This window comes from Alosa alosa, chromosome 1, assembly GCF_017589495.1.
Source record: "Alosa alosa isolate M-15738 ecotype Scorff River chromosome 1, AALO_Geno_1.1, whole genome shotgun sequence".
NCBI classification, from domain to species: Eukaryota; Metazoa; Chordata; class Actinopteri; order Clupeiformes; family Clupeidae; genus Alosa; species Alosa alosa.
The window spans coordinates 10,815,407-10,839,135 of NC_063189.1; the positions used below are offsets into that span (position 1 = coordinate 10,815,407).

At 46.4% G+C, this 23,729-nt stretch overlaps 1 protein-coding gene across 1 annotated transcript in view; it reads left to right on the top strand.

Annotated features, from left to right (window-relative positions):
* The window catches only part of agap3 (ArfGAP with GTPase domain, ankyrin repeat and PH domain 3), a 130,103-nt gene that overhangs the window by 99,365 nt on the left and 7,009 nt on the right, over positions 1–23,729 (top strand). The window contains exons 13-16 of the mRNA XM_048259638.1: positions 3,921–4,082; positions 12,882–13,036; positions 13,726–13,816; positions 14,034–14,256. Of these exons, the coding sequence (XP_048115595.1) occupies positions 3,921–4,082; positions 12,882–13,036; positions 13,726–13,816; positions 14,034–14,256 (631 nt within the window). The remainder of the gene's footprint in view (positions 1–3,920; positions 4,083–12,881; positions 13,037–13,725; positions 13,817–14,033; positions 14,257–23,729) is intronic.

Genomic DNA, 23,729 nt, shown 5'->3' on the forward strand with positions numbered 1-23,729 from the left:
TACCTCCTAAGGCCTTGTCTGCTTTCGTCTGTCTTTGGGAAGCAGAGTACTGGCGTGTGACCTCGAACTTTCTCCCAAGTGACGAGAGACAAGGCAGGACTAAATCCAGACTAAATTTTTTGTGAACCATTGGAGTACATATGTATGCATGTGGGGCATGTTAGTATTTGCAGTGGTGTGTGTGTGTGTGTGTGTGTGTGTGTGTGTGTGTGTGCGTGCATGTGAGGTGTACAGGGCAGCACATGCCTGTGTGGAGCCTTTCTCCTGCAGCGCCTGGCGAGAGTGTGTGTGTGCGAGAGGGAGTTTGATTTGTTCGCTTGGCCGTAATGAAGTTTGACATTTGGTTTGGAGAGAGCAGCCGCGTGCGCTCCTGGCCTTGATTAGTGCACTCTAATTGGAGATAATAAGGAGGAGGTGGTGATTGTTTCAGGGCCCTTTTTTTCTCCCCTCTCGCCATTAATTGCAGCCGTTGCCTTTGATTAAGGATCGGGCCCGGCTCGCTGTGTCAAGGGGGCTCCGTCAGAATCACTGATCGCTGCACCCGCTGCCTCTTGAATTACACTGAAATGAAATGGATCTCTTTCTCTCCCTCTCCCTCTCTCTCTCTCTCCCTCCCTCTCTCTCTCCCTCTCTCTTTCTTTCTCCCATTTCAGCCACCCCCTGCCTCTTCCTCTTCCTCTTCCTCTTTCTCTTACTCTGACCCTTTGTGGCGATGAAAAAGTGAAGCGAACCCAGAAATGAGTTGACTTTCGCTCATGCTCCCCCATTCTCACCACCACATCTCTCTCTCTCTCTTCTCTCTCTCTCTCTCTCTCTCTCTCTCTCTCTCTCTCTCTCTCTCTCTCTCTCTCTCTCTCTCTCTCTCTCTCTCTCTCTCTCTCCTCGGTCCTTCATCATGAAGCAGGTTTTAAAGTGTCTGCTTTCGTGGAGGTTATAATGTGAGGTAATCACAGGTTAGCTGGATAGCATTTTTTTTTTTTTCGCCTGCTGCGCTGTAGAGCCGCGACTCTGCTCCTGTGCATGTGCTTATCACGCCCCTCGCTCTTCTAGTGTCGCTAATCTCGTAACAGCCCGCTGATGGTGACGCAGCGACAGGCCCTTCAGCCCAGGCTGGGCCCACTGCCCACCACCGCTTTCTCCACACTGTGGACACACTAGGACAGGTAATTAAGGCCTTTTGAGAAGTGGCTGAATGAGAGATTACTAGTCTCGTGTTAAGGGACAAGGAGATGGTTGCAGCCCTGCCACCCGCAAGACGAGGTCAGGGCTGAGTAGCCACTCCACACTTGCGACAGGCTCACCCAGACTGGAGCATGGTCCGTTGTCTGAAGTGCAAACAGATTGAAAGTTAGATTGATATATGTACATTTGGGTTAATATTCACTACTACTTATTTTTCAACAAAAATTGTAGTTCACACCTCACCTTCTGTAGCCTAATATCCTATAGTGTGTATGTAGGATAGTATTCACTGGTCTACCAAACTAGGTTTATGTTACATATTTTTCCTTATCTTTTTAGTTCAGCTTACTTTAATATACTTGACTTTCGTTACTAGTTACTCTTGTTTTTAGGTCCACCTCACTTACCAAGTCCACCTATGGCTGAGCAGACGGTCTTTCTTGATGCGAAGTGTGGGTGGCGAGAGGAAGTGGCGACGGTTAGCTTGTCCTCTCCTCCAACTCGACGCTAATCTGAGCAGCGGGGCCATTAGGATGCTTTATGAGCTTGGGGCTCCGCGGGCGTTTTTCGGGGCAGGGGCAGCATGGCCCCTTTAACCTCCGCCAGAGGCCCCTACAATGGCTCTGCTGTCAGGGAACAGGTTTCCGCCTGGCCCTGGCCCTGCCTCACCATACGGAGGGAGGAGGGGGAGGAGGGGGGGGGGGTTGGCGGTGTGGAAGCTGCTCAGGAGGAGCCCCCTCTGCCCCCAGCTGTCTCCGCCAGCTAATGATTGGTCCCGGGGGGGCTGTTGGGAGAGGAGGCGAGCAAATTGAAACAGACGCTCCTGCCGCCGCCATGACGATGTGTGTGGCAGCTGTGGGCTGCGCCGTGCCACTCAAAAAACGGCAGAAGCGTTTAGCGGCGTTTAGGAGTCATGAATTTCAATGATGAGCACGGAATTTCAATTATGCACTCTGTATTAGTGGTAGAAGCAGTAGGAGGACCCATATTAACCATTCTTTATAATAATCATGGTGATCAAACAGGTAATGGTGGTGTAATGATGAGAAATAATGAAACTACAATTATTGTCACCTTAATGACATCACAGCATTTTAATTCGATAACAATAACAATAACAAAATAAGTCGTTGGCGTCCCTCGTTTGAAGAAACGGCTTTTTAAAATTTGATCCTTCCCTCGCTATTTTATCCTTCCATCAAATGCAGTAGCCTCATCACTGTAGCCTCATTTTCAAAATATTCCATTTGTGTGCTATACATCTATAGTAGGATAGCTTACTATTTGCCACTTGATGTTCCCCACCAAGTTGTTCAAAGATGTATTCCTAGATGGAGTCTGAGTGTGTGCGTTTGTGGGTACAGACAAAAGAAGACTTGCATAGCGTGTAGTGTGTATGTGTGAAGTGTATGTGTGTGTGTGTGTGTGTGTGTGTGTGTGTGTGTGTGTGTGTGTGTGTGTGTGTGTGTGTGTGTGTGTCCCACTGGCTGGCGTTAGCCCACGCACCAAGCTTTAGCGCCCAGAGCTAGTCACGTCGCAGCAGAGCCGGGCACTTTAGCATCCTCTCGCCTCCCGCTGTGCCCATCTCCCAGTCCTTAAAGACCGCTCCCGCTCCCCAAAGGTAATGACCAAATTAGGCCTGATGTTGTACACTGGCTAATGGCCGTGGATGCCATTAGAATATTTGTGAGTTTGCTAGCAGTGCGGCAGACATCGTTTCCCAAGCCCCCACGTCCCCCACACCCTACCCCCCTTTATTCACGCACACACACACAGACACGCACCCCAGGCCCATGGAGATGAATGCAGTTTACCACACTACAATGAGCTTTTGATGCCAAGACAATGGAGGAGTCTGCCAGACCCATGGACATGCTAGGAGTGCGAGTGTGTGAGTGTGTTTGTGTGAGTGTGTGTGAGTGTGTGTGTGTGTGTGTGTTTGTGTGTGTTTGTGTGTGAGTGTGGGAGAAAAGAAGGGAGCAATATGGCCTAGGGGCAAGATGGAGGGGGTGGGGGTATTGGTAATGGTGTCTGGAGGGGACAGGAAAGTGATGTCCAAGTGTCAGGAAAAGGTGGGGGGCAGAAAAATGCCCCATCCTCACTGAGCTGACAACACGTGCACCCCCACACACACACACACACAACCCACATCAGAGAAAGGGAACAGGTTAATGTCACATTTATAAAATCACATTACAAGAAACCAAACGTCCATTATGGCCTCTGTCACTCTGCAGTGTTCCTATGGAAAGCTCTGGCCCTGGGCTACCCTAAATGGCCATCTATTACCCCCACCCCTTCCACTCCCACCCACCCTGCGCACCCTTTCCACCCCTGACTGTGTCTGTGCCCTCGGCGCATCTCACCTCCGCTCCTCTGCTAGGTGCAGGCTCGCCTCCGTCCCTTATTTGAGCATCGCTTCAGTCAGGAGTGCGATTTGAGGAACAGTAGTTAGATGGACAGGGGGTCGATCTGAAGTAGGGTTTGGATTCATGCTTGGCAGTTAGAGACAGGGCCACTGCACCAGGCTGTAGCTTGTCACTGATGCTGGTGTCAAAATGAGGTATTTGCTGAAAGTAATTGAAAAATTAGCGTTTGATCATGACTGGTCAAAATGAAGTGGTCTTTCATGTATTGTGTGGGTTATTAAAAAGTGCCCACAGTCGTACAAAATCACATAAAATTTCCTCACCTAACTAAATGTCTGTCTGTCTGTCTGTCCCTCCCTCTGTCCCTAGCCAATGGCATGGCAGACCCGCTGACGTGCAGTCCCGCGATGGGCAGTGCCACCAGTCCCAAGCTGGAGCCGCCACCTTCGCCTCATGCCAACCGCAAGAAGCATCGGCGGAAAAAGAGCACTGGCATCACCAAACCAGACGGGATGTCCGCAGGGACTGAGGGTAGGTGCATGCTAGGCCTGAAAGACTGAGGACTTGCAACGCAAGTGCAGAATTAGACACACTATAGTCACTGAATTCCTATGCTTGCTCATATCTTTTGGTCGTGTGTATAGTTTGATCGTAAAAAAAATATTCTTGTTGGAGGAATGTGAATATCTTTAGCCAAGCAACACTCAGACAATACTAAGGGATATTCTACAAAGCAAAATGACTTTATGACAATAACCCAGACATTCTCTCTACAACATGTCCACACTACCGTTTTAGAGGGCTGCCACATTTTATTCTGGCATGGTCCTTGCTTTGTTGATTACCCCCCGGGTACTATTGGCAGTCATAGGTCAACAAAGTCACAAGATAACACAGTAGACAAAACGACCATCAGCAGAAGCACCTTAGAAGAGACAATGCTCATGTGCCAGTCTTACTGATGCTCATTATCCATCATGTTGATAGATTGTTGTCATTCAGTGACAGTCAGGTCTCATGCCCTGAGTGTCCGTTTTTCTTTCACATTGCCAGTCAATTAAAGGACACTATTCATCATCTCCACGGTGATAACCCCTCTTAATTGGCTGGAGGATCCACCATTGCGTCTTTCTTGCCCCCCCCCCCTCTCTCTCTCTGTCTCGCTCTCTCTCCCTCAAAGCTGTTCGGTGTGATGCTCAGACTCCTCAGTGTGTAATTATCCATAATGTGTAATAAATGTGTGTGTAACTTTCTTTCTTTTCTTTTTCTATTTCTTTATTTTCTTGGAAATGGTGTTTTGATGCGAGGTGCAGTCAGTCTGTGCACTAGCTGCTAGATTAACATGTTTCTGTGGGAGCCTCATGGAAACGCTTGGGAGCCCCACGTCTTCTGGGTGCACAGTCGGGCCCTCTGTGCTGTGAGTGTGTAGTCTTTCCCGGACAGAACCGTAAGCAGCACACGCAGGACACGGGTCAGTTCTGCACACATTTTTCTGATCTCCGGGGATTGTGGACAGCTGGGATTGTGTTGCATGTTGAGGCTCCACCATGGACCAAGATGATGGCCGCGCATTTGCAGTGGTGGCGACCATCTGAGTGGTGGTCCTCTGGGTCCTGAGAGTGACTGATGGTGAGCATTAGGGGCTCCGAGGAACGGGCCGGCTTCTGAGTGGATTCTCATCGCCACACTGTGTCAAGGAATCAATTGAAAAGGCTATGAAGGGACTAGAGATGGCGAAACAACCCACCCCAACATTAGTTCTGATCCATTTAGCGTGCAATAATTGACGTTCATCAGCGGCCCGGTATCCTGCTCCTTTCTGCAGTCAGAGAGAGAGAGAGAGAGAGAGACAGGCAGACAGAGAAAGAGAGAGAAAGACAGACAGAGAGAGAGAGAAAGCGAGAGAGGCTTTGATTGCAGAGGAGGCTGTCAGCAGCTTGCTTTCGGGGGAAAAAAGCAGAAAAAAAAAAGAGGGCAAAAAAAGTTTTGTGCCATCAGGAGGCATCTCGTTTCCTGTGCGTTTCCTCCTCCCCGTCTGAAATGTTCCATTAGTGGGCGCATGTCTGTTCTGCCACACGCCTACAGAATACAGACATATCGCTTAAATATTCGAGTCGCTCAAGTACAGCAGCCAGGTGGGATCAGGGAAAGTGAAGGTGGAGAGAGAGAGAGAGAGAGAGAGAGAGAGAGAGATGCGGGATGCGGGATTCTTGAATAAATTGCTATCAGTTTATCTCATTTACAGGGCGATCAGACCTCCCGGACGCTGGCAGAAATTGAATCTTAGTTGTTCTGAAGCATCATAAATCAACTGAACTGTAGCTCTTTTTTTGCTCTGTGAGAACCTTTATTTATTTACTTTCCAAGTCCAAGTTGGAAGCTATTTGTGTATGCCGAGGGACCATCTAGAGAGGTCCTGCCTCCCTGTACACTGCTCTGGCTCAACCAGCAAAGGTCAATGGGAAAGTCGTGACCGCTAACAGTGCTGAGTTTAAAGCTACACCTCTTAAGCCCCTTTAACATTTGAATGACTGAATAGATCAGAGATGTCATCTACTTTCACTTCTCCCTCTTCATTATAGCAGAAGGTGAGCCATACGTCTTCACTTTGTCCCCCCTCCTTCCTCTCGCTGGGTGACATGGCACCTGGCAGACGCTCCCTAACACCCGCCGCCACCGCCCGCGCCGTCAGAGCTGCTGGCTGCGTGTAATGAACTTCTCATGTGCTTAAAGAATGATGCAGGGCGTGCAGCGCGGCGACTGACAGGCCCTAAAATGTGTTTCTCAGCGGCTGCCCCGCGATAGGCTCCTTTGTGCGTGCGCGCCGCGTCGTTAAAAAACCCACTGGAAAAATCGATGGCCGATGAACAGTTCTGTTCTGGGAGAGCCCCCTCTGATTAATGCAGTCTGTCAGGGAGCGTCACTAAATGTATCTGTTTGGTAGTGAGAAAGTAAGACTGAACCAGACAGAGGGAGGGAGAGAAAGAGAGAGAGAGAGAGACACTCATGTGTTATTTCCTGTCTGTGTTCGTAGAAGTCGGCGGTGGCTTTAGAAATGGAAGCATGAAGGTGTAAATAGCTATGTGTGTGTGAATTTGCAATCAGATAGAAGTGTTACTCAGACTGTGTCTGTGAAAGAAAAATGAAAATGCGGAAGCACACTCACCGTTTTTTAGCTAGTTAAAGTTAGGCACCGTATAGGCCTACTGCTATTGTATGAATGCTAATGTATGAGTCCACCCAAGAGAGGGCGGCAGGTCAGCCAAACAGCAGTTTCACAGATGGCAACGCCCCCGTGGACACTGGACCTCTCACCTGCTCAGTGTTGTCCAGCTGCCACAGTCTACTTTGGCCAGCCTACCTAATGCTGACACATTCCTGTCAGCAAGGCATTCAAATAGACTGCACTGAATCTAAATAACTACATCTAGATAGGTTTATCAGAAATTGTTCATTCTTGTTATTTTTGTTTGTGTGCACATAGTTTGTATTTACTCTGTACTTGGGAATATTCAGCAGGACGTCAAAAGAATAGTCATGTCGCAGCTCTCCTCATTTGTTCCAGCTTTTACATGCTGTGCTGCTTGTATTTGTCATTACTGCCCCTAGACTTAATATGCTTAACTCTGCCATGAAGCAGCCTAGATTACAAGATGCGATCATAAGAGGAAGCCCATAAGACGACCTCATGAGCAGCCACAAAGTAGTCTCAGAATGGTAAGAGGATGCCAGCAGGAGTTTTATTCTACAGTAGAGTGAGGGCATGCAATTTTGGCTTTATCTGCTTGTCCCGCTCGTACCATTCTCAGTTTGAGAAAGCCGTACCATTCTCAAAAGCAGAAAAAGGCGAGCATAACTTGAAATCAGAACTCTGCTCCTCCTCTTCTACCTCCACCTCAGCGTGTAAAGGGTTAACCTCAGCTCGCGCCCCCTTCCCCTCCCTGCTCTCCCAGAGTCCAGCCGACCAGTAGAAAATGAAGGTTTAACTGCCTGTGCTAATGGTGGGTGTTTATCTCAATACTTTTGTTTTGTCATTCTCTGACTGGCTTTCATTTTGCTAAGCACTCCCTGGAGCCCCTGCTCTGGTAATGGGGCCTGGTTAGAATGGGCGCCTTGGAAAAGGGGGGAAAAAAATAAGATTATTGTTCGCCCAGTGCACACGCCTATAAGCACAACCGGCACCCTCAGATGCATTTGTAATTGCTGTCGTTTTCATTGTTAGCAGTGTTGCCGCCAAAGACAATTGGTGTATTTTGTGTGTGCAAGGGTCACTGTGTGTGTGTGTGTGTGTGTGTTTCATTGTAAAGTGTGGATCTATGTATGTGTTGGGAAGGCTGTTCATTTCTCATATGGGAGCGTTGTGTGTTTTGGGGTGATTTTGCTGTCATGCCTTTGTTTTTCTCTGATTTGTAGGAGAGAGGATGTCTGTGTAGGTGTCCGTTTTACACTGATGTATAGTGTCTATGCCATCATTTTTATGTGTGTGTGTGTGTGTGTGTGTGATTGTGGATGTGTGTGTTTGTCGCTGTGTCAGGGAGACAGAGAGTGTGTTGTGCTGCTGTTCCCCGGGGCCTGTGTCTAGGTAATGGCCTGCTCCTGATTGCTCTAATACAGGTTAGGAATATTGGCTTTAATGATGTGTAAAATGAGCAAGCACCGCCTGTGACATTTACAGATGGCACCGCCATCGCCTGTTCCTCCCAACTACCCGTTAATTCACACAAACGCCACGCCACCTCTACCCACCCGGCATACTCACCACATGGGCACGCCCTCTACCCACCAAACTCTCTCACACAGACATACACACACACTAACACACACATACACACACACACACACACTAACACACACACACACACGCACACAAACAGCTAGAAACTCAACTCAACAACAATCAGCTTGGCCCCAAAGTCTGTACCCATCAGCATGCGTACCCACACACACACCCAAACATACACATACACTCACACCCTCACTGACAAACAAACTCACACACACACACACACACACACACACACACACACATTCACACAGTCACCTATACACCCCCCCACACACACACACACATTCACACAGTCACACAGTCACCTATAACCCCCCCCACACACACACAGACACACACACACACACAGCAACAGTGTTGAGTGTGTGGAGTGATGGATGTGCAGCTGCTGGGTGCAGCTCTGGGAGCGAATGGGAATGTGGTGTGACTGGACAGTCCACCTGCGCTCAGCGCTGACCGTTCACTGCCCCAAACCGCTCCGCCACTGCTAATCTGGTCCAGGGGCTCGGCTCACCACAAAGCATCTGCTGCCTGCTCACCAGCCAATGAGTGGGTTTCCTCAAATAAACAGCATACTCTCTCACTCTCTCTCTCTCACACACACACACACACACACACACACACACACACACACACACACACACACACACACACACACACACACACTCTCTCTCTTTCTCGTTCTTTTTTCTCTTTCTCTTCCTCTCTCTCCTTTTCTCTCACTCTCTCTTTCTCTCTCTTTCTCTCCCTTCTTCTTTCGCCTCACACACACACATGTTAGGTTGTTTTTAGAAATAGTGAATCATACCTGTAAATGACATGAAGCATTTGTGTATTGAAAACCCACAATAACATAAATTGATCAGTAGTTAGTCATGTTTAAAACTCTTGTCGCTGGGTCATTAGGCCAACAGGGCTCCTTAATTAAAATCCCTGTACGTTGATATCACTGCTAAAGTGTACAATGTTTTATAGCCCCCACCTCCCTCAGGAAGTCCTGAAGTGATGGAACGCTGTGATCTGAGCTCTCACACTGCCCATTCACACAGGTCCGAATCGATAGCCACCTGTTGGAGATAACCGGCCCCTGTTACAGCGCTTCACATCCTCACGGAACAAGAGGGCTGTGTCCAGGGCCCTGATTTACGCTCGCTGGGTTTGCACAGAAACTATGGCCTGCGCCGTACATTCAATTAAAGCCGAGCTGTTTGTTGAAAGGCGTTCAATAGTAGTGCCTTCAAAAGCACGCTGTCAATTTGATGGGGCATATATGGTAGATGAGAGAGGGAGGGAGAGAGAGACTAACAGGCACACGACAAAGAAGAGTCGACCGTAGAAGGAAGACAAAAGACCAGCAACGCTTGGAAACACATGCTGCCATTACGGCCTAATTTCCATTTTATTGTGGCATGTTAATTAAGGCAAATCATATTTGCCCTCTTTGCCACACTTGGCCCTCAGATTGGATTTAAATTGCATTCCCTCATGCAGAACTGCTGCCCTGGCCTCCTTCATTTATGGCTAATTCGGCCGGACTTGTTGCGCGCCGACTGTCAGCGCATTGGTAATGGGGTTAATGCCGGCGCTAATGCCATATGCTGAGTGGGTTTTATATCCCCCAGCAGCTACTCACACCCCTTACTGACTGACTTACAAAACAGACTTCACCTGACATTAATTAGTATGAGACATACACAGGCTTGCAGAGTTGGAGAGTGTAGCATCCACGGTTATATGTATTTTTAGATTACAGTTGTTATGTGTTTGGCATCAGTCAGTAACACTAATGGTGTAGATTGCCATTTCTATTTGGCCAGAATTGATCATGGCCAGTATAGCCAGCAGTGCAGTAGAACAATCATGTCATTTTGACGCTCTTATATTGACAGTAGTGGAAATGGACAGTAGACAAAGGAAGTGCAGTTGATCTATTTGTACAGGTTACATATGTGTGTGTAAGGTGTGTAATCCCTAGAGACGTATTCCTTTTACACAGCTTATACAGCATAGGATGAAGGCGTATTCCATTAGTAGATCTTCTCATTCCTTTACTCTGGTGCACAATTTTCTTTCCCCAGAAGAATTGTGATTTGAAATTACCTGTTCTAATGACTCCAATTTGCCGTCTGACCAGCCAACGAAGTAATTTACTTTGTTCAGATTCATAACTGTGTAATCATGGGACTCTGAGGAGAAAGCAGATAATTAAGTTCAGGCTGGAAATGTGAGATTTCAAAGGGCCTTTTCCTCTGAGTTTAATTCTGTACTTTAGGGTTGCCCGCAAATGAATCTGAATTATCACAATTAGATTGATTCATAGATAAGTTTCAGAGAGGTTTTCTAAAATAGCTGTTCTCTTTCTATTGAACAGAGTACCCTGATTTATTGTGTTTTAGTTTTAGTACATGTTATTTGATGGTGGATTATTTCCACCCTTCCTCTGTCTCAGTATGTGAAATGGGCGATCACAATATTTGAATTTCAGCGCTTGACATTTTGTAAGACGAATAATCATCAGAGACCTGTACACCTCTTCGCATCCAATTGGACCATCTCAGGGACATCCCCAGTTTCTCAACACAGTAGCAGTTCAGGACTGTAGCTCTCTGCAGACGTGATTTTAAATACAGACTCATGTTTGCCATATTGATCTCATGAGCTGCAGTCAATATCCATGGGTAAATCACTTAATTGAAGACGCTGTCGAGCTAATTGGATTATTGCTTTCTGCCTGGAGAGGTGTCGCTCCACAAAGGCCCCTCTGAGTACACATCAGCTCATCTGTCAGCCGTCCACAGCCGGACAACAATCAGTGCCAAACCAGGGTGGCCTCGCTGTGGGAGGATTTAGTTTTGAGTTTTTCTCTTGGATTGCAAAGGTCTTGGTTTCTATTTATTTGTTTTCCTGTGTGTGTTTGTAATGTCGTCTAAGAAAAAAGTATCGATTTTAAAAAAAAAAAAAAAAAAAAAAAATCATCATGACATAATGAGCATTCAGTAATCAGTTTTACTGCAAGGCAGCGATTAAGTATGACGGAAAAGTGAGGGCTGGGAGCCTTTGAAATGGTAGCAGTCTACAACCTAACTTTGTTCATTATTTGTGTCAGTCGTAACCAGGCTAGGAAATTTCACCATTCTGGGGGCAAGGCCACTTGGCCTTCAGTTGGGCATATTTGGTGGGGGGCACAAAGGCCACATGTCAGGGCACCAAGGCCAAAGTTAACTATACAGTAGTAGCATATAAAAATGATCAAAGTTGTATTTAGCCTATTCACTGCAGTAGACCTGCATCACTGTATGAAACATTACAAAAACATGAAACATAACATATTACATAGAACTGTAAATCATCTGATGATCTAATAATTACAGATATCTAGGCTATATATAACATTTATTTTATATGTGGCCTGCTATGAAATCATGTATTGAACAATTTAAGCACAGCTCAGCTTTAAGAAACTCAAATAGCCTAGATGCATGCTTAGCATTTTGTGATCATTAAGGCTACTTTCACAAACTCTTAGTCAGCTGTCCTCTGATTTACCAATATCTAGGCGATATTTGTAACATTTATTTTGTATTTGGCCTGTTATGAAATCATGTGGAACAATTTAACCACATTGTAAAACTTAAAGCCCAAATTTGGAGACATCCATGCATGTCGAAATGTACTGCAAATTCAAAACTGGATTACTCTTTACGTCGTGGCCGCCGTGAAATTCCTACCCTGGTCTTAACTGGATGTTTGGATTCATCCACAGTTTCCTAGATCCTACAGATCTGGTCCTACCATGCCGTGGTATGTTGACAGTGTACTGACGCTGAACTGTGTGTCTTATGGCAGTTGGGCACTTCTGTGTCCTGACACCATGTGGCTTACACGCATATACAGTAATGGTTCAGTTCACATTAATGGCACTCAGAAGCCAAATCTAATCTTCATCGAATTCCTCCGTGTACCATTCTGAAACACAAACACTAAATACCTCCCTTAGCATCCATTCTAGGGCTGCTGCTGGTTACGGCGGTGACCTGAATGATTAACCTGTATTATCTCTTGGTCAGACCGCATCCCATAATGAGGCTGAGCGCTAATGGAATGGGCTTTTGTAATGGTGGTATTTACATCCTAAACGACTTGGGCTTGATGATGCACAGGAACATTTACACTCAGACCCTGGGAGTTTGTGCTCATCTATTTTTATTTGATTTTATTTCATATTCTTTTATTTACTGTTTTATTTATTCACTCGTAAAAGTCCAGTGTTAAGATAATAGTTTGGAGTATGAGCATGACTGATGGCAAAGTTGTGATGTTTGGTCCTGGTCGCTATTTGAGAATGCTATTTGCTGAGGCCGAATTGGAAAATGACACTTGCATTTGCAGTTATGAGTAACTTAACATAACGTAACGTAACATATCTCTTGATTTAATGTTGATTTCTTTAGGCATACCTCTGCAAACCATTTAACATTGTGTACACACATTGACTATTGCTCTTACTCATCAAAAGTCTGTCTTTCTTTCTTGGTGTGTTTCAGAGCAAGAGGAGTCATTCGAGTTCATCATTGTGTCACTTACCGGACAGATGTGGCACTTTGAGGCGTCAACATTTGAGGAGAGGGAATTATGGGTACAGGCCATTGAGAGCCAGATCTTTGCCAGTCTACAGTCCTGCGAGAGCAGCAAAAACAAGGTAAACCGCACTAACAAAAGACAAACTGTAGCCCTCTCTCCAAACGGCTGTTCTCCAATTATGTTGAACAAATGCAACATAAAACGGTTAAATGGCTAAGTGTGTCTCTCACCCCAGGACAGTTATATTTTTCTCAGTAATCTATAACATATTCAATTATGAACCGTAAAAGAGATAGCAGGAGATTGAGAATCATCCAAGCTGTCCGCTGTTTAATGGCTAATATTTAATGATATTGCTGCTGTTATGATTATTATTGCAGATGTTAATTATACAGTAGCTTGGCGATTACATTTTGAAAGCGTGCATCCGTAGACCTGGGGAGTTATCTTCTGCCCCTGCTCTTTCTCACCCCCTCCTGCTCTCCCACTCACTCTCTCTTCCACTCTCCCGCCACCTGCGTGATGGAGGCTGGTGGAAGCAGTGCAGCGTGGGATAGCTCTTATTGGAGCCGACAAGCAAGGGAGTTGCCGTGGAAACGTGCTTCGAGTTGGGGTTTCATAGTCCTGTCTTCTTTCATCCCTCTGAGCTTCGAGTGCCTTCTCTCTATCACTCTCTCTTTCTCTATCTTTCTCTCTCTCTCTCTCTCTCTCTCTCTCTCTCTCTCTCTCTCTCTCTCTCTCTCACTTTCCCTTCCCTTGTCTTTATTTCCCCTCTCATACACCATGACCCTCTGTCTCTGTTTGCAGTCACGGTTAGGCAGCCAGAGTGATGCTGTGGCCATCCAGTCCATCAGGAACGTGAGAGGAAACAGCTTCTGTGTGGACTGTGACGCCCCCAGTAAGTCCTCCTGGATTTATGCAGTTTACACTCAAAACGTCTGAGAAAATGAGAAAATGACTGCATGTTTTTTTTTTTTTCAGGCTTGTAAATGTTGTGAGAAAGTTTTTTTTTTTTTTCTTTTCTAGTGTAAACAGAAAACTAAATGTTTAAATGGCTAAATGTCTTGTAATTTTGTCTGACATTGCTTGACCTGATGGGACCTTTCTCTCTACAGACCCCGACTGGGCGAGCCTGAACCTGGGCGCTCTGATCTGCATCGAGTGCTCAGGGATCCACCGTAACCTGGGCACACACCTGTCGCGCGTGCGGTCCCTGGATCTGGACGACTGGCCCGTGGAGCTCAGCATGGTCATGGCTGCCATCGGCAACGCCATGGCCAACAGCGTGTGGGAGGGGGCCCTGGAGGGCTACACCAAGCCAGGCTCAGACTGCACCAGGTGTGTGTGTGTGTGTGTGTGTGTGTGTGTGTGTGTGTGTGTGTGTGTGTGTGTTTGTGGGCGTGCCGTGGTCGTGTGTGCGTGGGTATGGGCATGTGTGTATGTGTGCTAAAGGGATGAGATAATGTTTCATATATCACTCATCATCTCTTACACCTGACTATAACCTGACATTCTCTGTACAATGTGACCCCATCTGCCATGAACCTCCCATCATTCACAACAGTTACAGACTTTCACAAATATAGCAGTTTCTCCCAGCCCTCCTAGTCCACACTTTGCAGAGCCACATCTGAATTCAGGTCTTTGCGCGTCAACGTGGGGTCCGTGGAACACAAGGGGGACCCCTCCCCAGCGCATTTCCCAGATACACTTGCCACACTTAAAATGGCACAAAGACATCGATGATGCCGTGAGAGATTGGCGTCATCCTAAAAAGAGTGCCTGGCAGTGATGACTGTGGTCACTGCTGTCCTTCAAAGCAGGGGAGGGTGGGGGTGGGGTAGATGGATGGGCTCCCCTTGCCTGATGGATATGTGACAGGGCCACTGAGGCCCCTGTGGCGGGGCTCCTCCAGGGGTTCACTTTGGCACTGTAATGGTGTCGTTAATTACAAGCAGCCCCAGCACACGTCCAGCCTCCACAAGTCAGGAGACATCCTCCTATCACAGAGCAAAAAATAAAACGGAAAATGTGACCAAGACAGAAAAATGGGAGAGAGGAAGAGAGAGAGGAAGAGAGAGAGGGAGAGAGAGAGGGAGAGAGAGAGGAAGAGAGAGGATGAGAGAGAGGGAGAGAGAGGGAGGACAGAGACTGAGAGAGGGGCTCTGCAGCAGTAGATGATGATGAAGCATGTGCCGTATGGAGCAGGTGAAACCAACAGCACACAGGTTCTGCGTGTGGCCAGAACCAGCAGTGGATTTGAGAGATGGATTCTGATTGCCCTGTAAGTGCTTGTGCGCCGAGGAGACATTTCTGCCCTCTGTGATTCATCCTCTTTTTGAATGGGTGTCATATCTCTCTCTCTCTCTCTCTCACGTTCTCTGGAGTGAAGGCATATAGTTATCTATTGAATGGTTCCTGGGCTAGTGTGGAGCGCTTCTGACTTGATGAAAGATTATTGATGCTGATATACACCACCCCCACCCCTCATGCCCCCACCTCACACTTCACTTGTCAGCTCCACCGCAGCGCCTGAGGAGGGAATGTTTTTCATTGTCAGGAAAATCTGATCTCTCGCTGCATCCACACCTCCAACACCCATCCACCCACCCACTCTACCGCGCAATACCGTGTGTCGAGTCACATGGACACAAAGCCAAGAGAAAGTAGCTAGTTGTTTTTATGTGTCATAGTCTGGCTTAAAAACTGTATAGTATAGACCCTTTCAACAATAAAAACAAAAACAATGCTTGAACATTCTATTTGGTTCCCAATCCACTTCCTCTGCATTAAGATAACATATGGAATGTTAAAACGGAAGCCTTGTGGGGCCAACTATGATGCTGATAATGGAACTCTCTTGAAAGGGTCAGGTGGAGTCTACATCTAGTTGGAAAGCAGATTGGACGTGAAGGCATGACTCTTTCCTTTAGTACTGTCACTGTTCATGATGGTGAAGCTCGCTGCAGTAAAACTCTCCTTAACACAAGACTTATTCTCATGGAACTTAATACCGTAGTTCTGTTTTAAAGAACAGTTTTGTTTTGGTGTCTCACAAATTTTTATCCAAAATGTCCAGCATGTTCTCAGACCTCTGCGACTTTTCAGGCAAATACTGTATGTCAAATGAGGCTGGGCCCAGATCTTCTGCAGGCTGCCCAAGCTCCCCGTTATAAATGAAATTTTGCTTTCTCATCGGCTATGCATAGGCGCCTGGTTTTAATTTTGTCACCACGGTGACATGTGGCGGCTTCAGGATGGGTGAGGGCCTCGCATTCAAACGCATCCTTTAATAAACACCACTGACACCTCATTTCAACGATTCAGTAACTGCCCGGACGTGTCCCCCAATTCTGATTGAATGTCTCCTGCTAGAATAGTTTCCCTCCTATTCTCTTAAATTGAGTTGAAGTCATCCATCCACTAGATTGGTTTAGCGGTTTTCAATTCCTGTCCCTGTGATAATGCACGATGATTTAAAAAAAAAAAAAAAGTTATTTACAAGTGCTAAATTAAATACACAATTTCAGTACAGTGTGTTGTGAAGTGTGGATTTCGAATGGACTGGAAATTCTTGAATTTAGTTCGTGCATTTATTCCATTTGTAGAGCTAAATTAGAATCCTATAGAGGCGATAAAGGAAAGATAACTAGATCATATTGCTGTCCTGCAGTCAAAGAAAAGCTTTCGCGATTGGATCAATGCCAACAAAATTACACCATCAACGCCCCGACAGTGAAATATTTTTTTCTGTTATTGGAGCACAGCTACCTTCCTGTCTCCCTTCCAGGTCTAGCTATTGAACCCATTTCATATTGCTCCGTAAATAAGCATCACTTACAAGCTTACAATTGATCGTTGTGCCATTAATCCTGAGTAATTTGTAATTGGGGTTATTGAAGGGTGGATTTCGACTGATTTAAGAAGTGTGCGTTCTGTCTGTTACGGACTAATGTGCTGCTGCATTAATCGAACCAGCTCCTTCTTAGGCCATTCATCAGGGAGACATATTTACACATTGTGTGTCATAAACCCCTTGAAAGCCATAAATCTTTATGGGAAGGTTAAAAAAATTAACCAAAGTTATGCCTTCTATGGATGGCAGTTGTTGGGTCCCAATTGGGTAAGAGGATGGCGGGAAAGGGGGGGTGTAGAAGCTCAGGCAAAGCTTTGTGAGTCTTTGCAGTCAGCATATTGAAGGGGAGTTGTCGTTTTAATTAGCGCTTGGCAGTTGTCATGTTTGCACTCCACCTCTAATTGCCTGGCATGTAGACGAGAGGGGGAAAGAATACGGAGGGAGCTCTCCACTAGCAGAGCTTGCTGTACTCGGTGTGTATACGGTCTGTACTTCCTCATACCTCCCCCCACGTCTCTCTCTCTCTCTCCCTCTCTGTCTGTCTGTCAATCACTCACTCACACCTCACAAACACAAACACACACTCACACGCACACACACTCACACACACAGGGATGCAGAAACATAGGTGGCCTAACAGACTCATATACACACACCTGTCCTCAATAATGTGTAGTATTAGCAGCAGAGTTACAATTGGATTGGTCCCTCTGACTGATGTGTTAATATCAAATTATGACATCAATACGTTGTAGCTTCTGGAGGTTGAGCTATTTTATTTCATTTTATACACACACTAGACAAGTCTGAGGGATCATGATGAGGTGATCAATGGGAAAGAGAAAATGACACAAAAAAAAAACAAAGCTCCAATAAACCATCTGTATGATCAATTTTTTATTTGTAGCAAATATTTGATCCATTGGTTGGACATTTATCTGTTGTGTTCCATCTTCATCACTGAAATGTAGTTAGTAAATCTGTATAGTAAATGTAGTTGGATAGGCAGACCACTGAAATGTAGTTAGTAAATCTGTATAGTAAATGTAGTTGGATAGGCAGACCACTGAAATGTAGTTAGTAAATCTGTATAGAAAATGTAGTTGGATAGGCAGACCACTGAAATGTACATGTAGTGGAGTGTACAAATAAAGATGCACAAAAAGGAGTTATTCATGTAGCACATATGTGCCTTATATTGTACTTGTAAATGCAGTACTTACTGGACATGTATGTATTCTACTTCTGTAAGGATATGCAAATGTTTCAGTTTTAAAAAATACATTTTCAAAGGTCATTTTTCCAGTCCCTTATTAATAAATAAATAAAGTTCCAGATATGGAATGCAGCGCAGCCCTCTCTCCCTCTATTCCCCTCTCTTTCTCTCTCTCTTTCTCACTGTATTACACTCCCACTCCCTCCATCCCTCTATCTTTTTTCTTTCCCTCTGCCCCCCCCCCCCCCCCCTCGCTCATCAGGGGCGAGATGTCCCGGAGCGCTGGGCAGAGGTGGACGGCTATCCCTCATGTGGCCTCTCCTCAGCTGTCAGGCCTGTGTGCCGCTTGCTGCCTGCCCCTTGGCCAGGGCAGGTAATAGCTCTGATGAGGACCTACTATCCTCCACTTTGTTTCAGAAATAATTTGCCACTGCGTCGCCCCCCCGCAGGGCCTCGCCGGCTAATAAAAATGAATCACACCACTAACCTCCTCCTCCTCCTCCTCCTCCTCCTCCACCCCCCCCCCTCCCATACCCCTCCCTCGTCTGAGCCTACTGCCATCTTTACCTCAGTGTCTCTTAATGCTGTAGATGCGCACACACACACACACACACACACACACACACACACACACACACGCTCCCTCTCTTTCACTCTTATTTTTTTTCTCTCTTTCTGTCTCCCTCACACACACACACACACACACACACACACTCACACACACATACAGGGATAAGATGATCACATACACACATATCCAGGCAAAAAACATGTTATGTGTTGAGGTGTATGTGTGTTTTGTATTTATCCATATATTCCAAGACAGATTGACACACATACCGCTCTGTAAAAAATGAAGAGACCCCTGATGTCGCTGACAGTTGCCGAGTGACATTCAAATGAGTTGATGGTCATATTCAAATTTGCAGTGGTCTCGTAATTTTGAATATGATCGTCAACTCATTCGAATGTCACTCAGCAACCGCAGGATGACATCAGAAATATGTGCAGTGGTCTCTTATTTTTTTCCAGAGCTGCATGACCATTTACATGCTTTGACAGAGAAAACAGATGTGTCCATTCAAAAGTAAATCGTGGTACTTAACTGAACTGTGTCTGCTGTACCATCTGTAGTGTGCAGAATCATGTACACCAGTCTCACGTGTATGCTGATGACCATCAGACGTATAGTATTCATTGTGGTTATTATCATTACAGACCCGTGATTTTGGCTTTCAACATGAATGAGTCCTAATTTAGGGTCTGTCTATCAGATGTTGATATCATAGGCTGGGGCTGATTTCCAAATGAATAGCATGCTGATATGTAGTGGTCTCCTGCTAATTATCTAACTCAGTGCTGCCAATGGAATTTTGGAGCGCTGTAGTTACAGAAAAAAATCAAGGCAGAAACCACTGACCCAGTATTTCCACTACCTTCATTGCCCCACAGGTTATTTGTGCTCAGTTCTAGAATGTTGTAATTTGCTAACTGTATCTCCCTTGATTTGGATAAAGCTCATCTAAAGTTGACCGATAGAAACAAACCAAAGGACCTCAGCTTTGTTCTGCCACTGAATCCTGTTGCTACTGCTAAAAAAAAAAACAACCAAAAGCACTGAGACTCTTTTGGGCAGTAGGCTCTGAACAGCACAGTGTTGAGACAACCCAAGAGCACTCGCCTCAGCCCTGAGTACTGTGCTATGCTGATGGGGCCAGAACCAGATTGCTTGGCTGAGCCAGGTTTGTATTGACCCCCACAACTCCACTCCCCACTGCCCTGGCCTGAGGGTGCTGCCCTGCTCTGCCCTGCCCTCCGAGGGCCCTATCAGGGCAGCTGGCATTGCCAGGAGTCCCAGCAGAGGGGACGTATTTAATTTGGATAAATGGTAGACCGCTTTTCAGCGACAGGGCCAGTCCCCAGAGCTGGCCAGAGCTTCTCTCTGAGCACACTTCACACGGTCAGGGCATAGCAGGTCTGCCACCACATAGCAAAGTGTAGAAAGCAGATTGGTGATTAGGTTGTTGTGCAGGACTTGCATTTTTATGACTGAGTGTAAATATTATAGGCAACCTAATTCTTTTTCTATATGTCTTACTCTAAATCTGACTATTATACATATTTTTTTTTACAAAACATGCATGGAAGATTTTACCCTTAATTGCCTTTTGTAGTGTGTATAAACATGCACAAGCCAGTGGGTTTTGTGTTATGTAGGAGGTCATTAATCAGTGTGCAGTGGAAATGTAGTCTGACTTGTGTTATGAATAAATAGTTAATGATGAAGCTATAGACTTTTGAAACCTTCTGCAGTGATTTTCATACATTTCAATTCATCAGTGTATTCTCACTCTCAGTAACAAACAAGACTTCCCCTTTATCACTGGCTTGCATTAAGGCCGACTAAGTACTAACACAGTTCATGGAAACAGCTTTAAAAAGACACCCTGTTGACTGTGTCAGGCTTTATAATGAATTTTTACTGTCGTTAGCTCATCACTTTCATTTCTTAGCAACCTTTGAAGCACTGGGCCTCTCTCTTTCTCTTTCTTTCTCTCTCTCTCTTTCTCTCTCTCTCTCTCTCTCTTTCTCTCGGTCTCTCAGGGTGGACTGTATTGCTAGCTGCATGGGAATCTGCTTTCTTATACAAGCTGCCCACCCCTTGCTGGGAGGGTTGGTTTGATTCCTCTCCCCTCCCCTGCCTTTCTCCCCTTTGCTCTCCTCTCCGCCTCCTCCTCCATCTCTCTTGGGCTCCTGTTTGATGTCTTCGTTGGGAGGGTGAAGTCAGGGAGGGTTTTGTGTTTTTGTTTTGTGAGTGTGTGTGTTTGTTGGTGAGAAAGAAAAGGTGTTTACCCCCCCCCCACATACACACACCCTGTCTCTCTCTCTCTCTCTCCCTCTCTGTCTTTTTCTCGTGGGGGAAGGGATTTGATTGGTTGCCCATGGTCAGCTGATTGCCCTCAGCTCCTCCTCCCTGGTCTTGCCTGCACTTTGGGCCATAAATCGCTGTTTGCCCTGTGTCCTTCAGGCCTGACTAATTATCTCTTGTTTGTTCCTCTTTATTGGGAGGCAGTCATGTGTTCCTGACTCCGTGGGCTGGCCTTGGAGAATCATTCTGCCATTCGCCACTTAATTAGGTTGAGGTCACTATGCCACTTCTGTAGAATTGGGAGGGAGCGGCTTACAAAGGGCCTCACAAAAGCAGTGACTAAAAACTGAAAATGGCCCCTCCGATACTTTGAGGAGGTGAATGGACAGGGTTTAACTGTCCTTTTTCTGCTCCACAGAGTCCCTTAAATTGTGTCATTGTGAGGAAAGAATGACTTCCATAATCATCCACTGGTTTTGGGATAGTTGTGCAAGGGAAAATGTCTTACACACCTGTCATTTTAGTTCTACTCACTGATACACTTACAGAGCAGAGGGACCGGAGAGATGGGCTCTAATGGTCAGATTTGTTTTAGTTTTATTCAGTAAGAGAAAAATCTGGCACTGGTTGAAATCCAGCACAACAAATTGCTTATGTTTGCCAAAAGAAAAATCCCTTCAGAGTCCCTTTGAAACATCCCCTCTCTAAAGTCCTCAGCTGTCCTCTAAGCAACCCCGTGCTCTGGACAAGTATGTTCAATTGTGTGTGTGTGTGTGTGTGTGTGTGTGTGTGTGTGTGTGTGTGTGTGTGTGTGTGTGTGTGTGTGTGTACATATGCCTGCATGTGTTTGCCAGTGTTTGGCAGACTGTGAGAGGGTGTGTGTGAGAGAGTATCTGTCTATTTGTGTGTGTGTGTGTGTGTGTGTGTGTGTGTGTGTGTGTGTGTGTGTGTTTTGTGTGTGGAGGGATGCCATCGGCCTGGGCTTCCTGAATATGGTCCCCTGTGGAGAAAGTCCTCTCTCTATCTCATTCGTCTTTCCACCCCCTCGCCGCCTCCCCCTCCCTCTCCCTCTCTCCTCCCGCTTTTGACATGCTAAATCCTCCTGATTTTATTTTTCTTCTTCCTGCCGAGAGGAAGTGTCTTTTCAAGCCTCTCGGTTTTCGCTCCCCGCCACTGCCCCCCCACCAAACTAGCCCCCACCCACCCTGTGCCCCGCCAGCCCTGCGTTGGCCCCGTGTTTGGATTGGGTCTCCATTTCAAACAAAAGGACCAAGGCGGGATTATCAGCTCACTTCCTCTCCTTTACACGCCACCTTTCAAGTGGCAGCAGCCAAGCAACTCGAGCCGCTGCCGCTGCCGCTGCCGCCACAGACCCAGCCAGACTCGCCTCTCTCTGGAGATGGGGGAGATTGTTGCCATTTTGTTTTACCCTCTGTCTGTTATTTTTTTTTGTCCCCGTCTTGAGAAATACACTCGATTTGAAGTTGTGGGGAATGTCTTACAGGAGGCCGGAGCGGCAGGGATTGCATGTTGGAGAAAGTTGGCGTGAAAAGGGGAACAAGTTCTTCCCTGGCCTCCCCGTCACCATCTTTAATGGCTTTCAGACCCCCTTTTCTTTTTGTTCGTCTTTAACACTAACTTTCTGCCTCATTTAACTCTTGTCAGCTCTCGGCTGCAACCCCCCACCCCTGTCTTCCTCCCTCTCTCCTAAAGAATCTAATTCAGGAGTGGTGGTGGTGGTGGAGGTGGGAGGGGGGGGGTCTAAGGTTTGAAACAACAACAACCACCCCCAAAAGAACGACCTAAATCTCACGGCGCTGTCTTCAACTACTTCCTTTGGCATTTCCAGAGCATTTGATCCTAATAAAGCGATCATCACGCGATAAGCTCCCCCAGTCGCACTCTCAGAGAGACTCGCCAGAGAAGAGGAGAAGAATGAGAGGAGGAAGCTGAGGGAGAAGATGGAGGGCGGAGGTGGAGGCCTGACCACTCCTCACGGAGCAGTTGACTCTGTTCGGAGTCCATTCAGTCCCCCACAGCCTTGAGCTCACATAATGAGTGACTGGGATTTGATGGAGGAAGCAAAGCTGTAAAACGTCTGGCAAACGCAGTGATTACGGCCGCAGCAGAGCTTTTGTGTTGTCTCAGACCCTTCTAAGGCAGATCATTTAGACTGGAGAAAATAGCCATCCCCATTCACTCCCACTCATACCTACTCAACAACCGCCACCTCAACTGTGCAAACCCTATCCCTTCTGTTGGAGATGGGGACTCCCATCTGTTTTGTCTAGCCACCTGTTGGGTGTAGTTAATGGGGTGTGTTGATCATTGCACAACATGCATTTTAAAAAATGACACAGAAATGTGCTACCAAGAAGTGAAAACTCCACAAACTAGCCTAATCTAGAGTAGAAGCCAAAATTATCATTAGCTACGTCTTCACTTGAATCACCAAGCTGCTAAATGGCTTTTGTGTTGCGACTCCGTGAAATCCTCTGTTTAGCGCTGATAAAGGCCCTCTTACCCTACGACACTACAGAAATAATTAACTCCTGTAGGGAGCATCAATGGAGACGGTCAGCCTTGTATTCGTCCTCTCTCCACCTCCCTCTCACATCACGCTTCCTCTTCCTCTTTTCATCTCCACTCATGATGCCCCCCTCTTTTCCTCTCTCTCTCTCTCTCTCTCTCTCTCTCTCTCTCTCTCTCTCTCTCTCTCTCCTTCTCCACCAGCCTCCCCCCCTCTCTCGCTAGCAAAGATGGAGGGTTGCTTTGAGTGGTCTTGGCAGGTGACATATTAGTTTGGGACCATCTCCATGCACAGAGCCATCGCAGCTTTGGCAAGCTATCGCCCATCATTGGGAGCATAA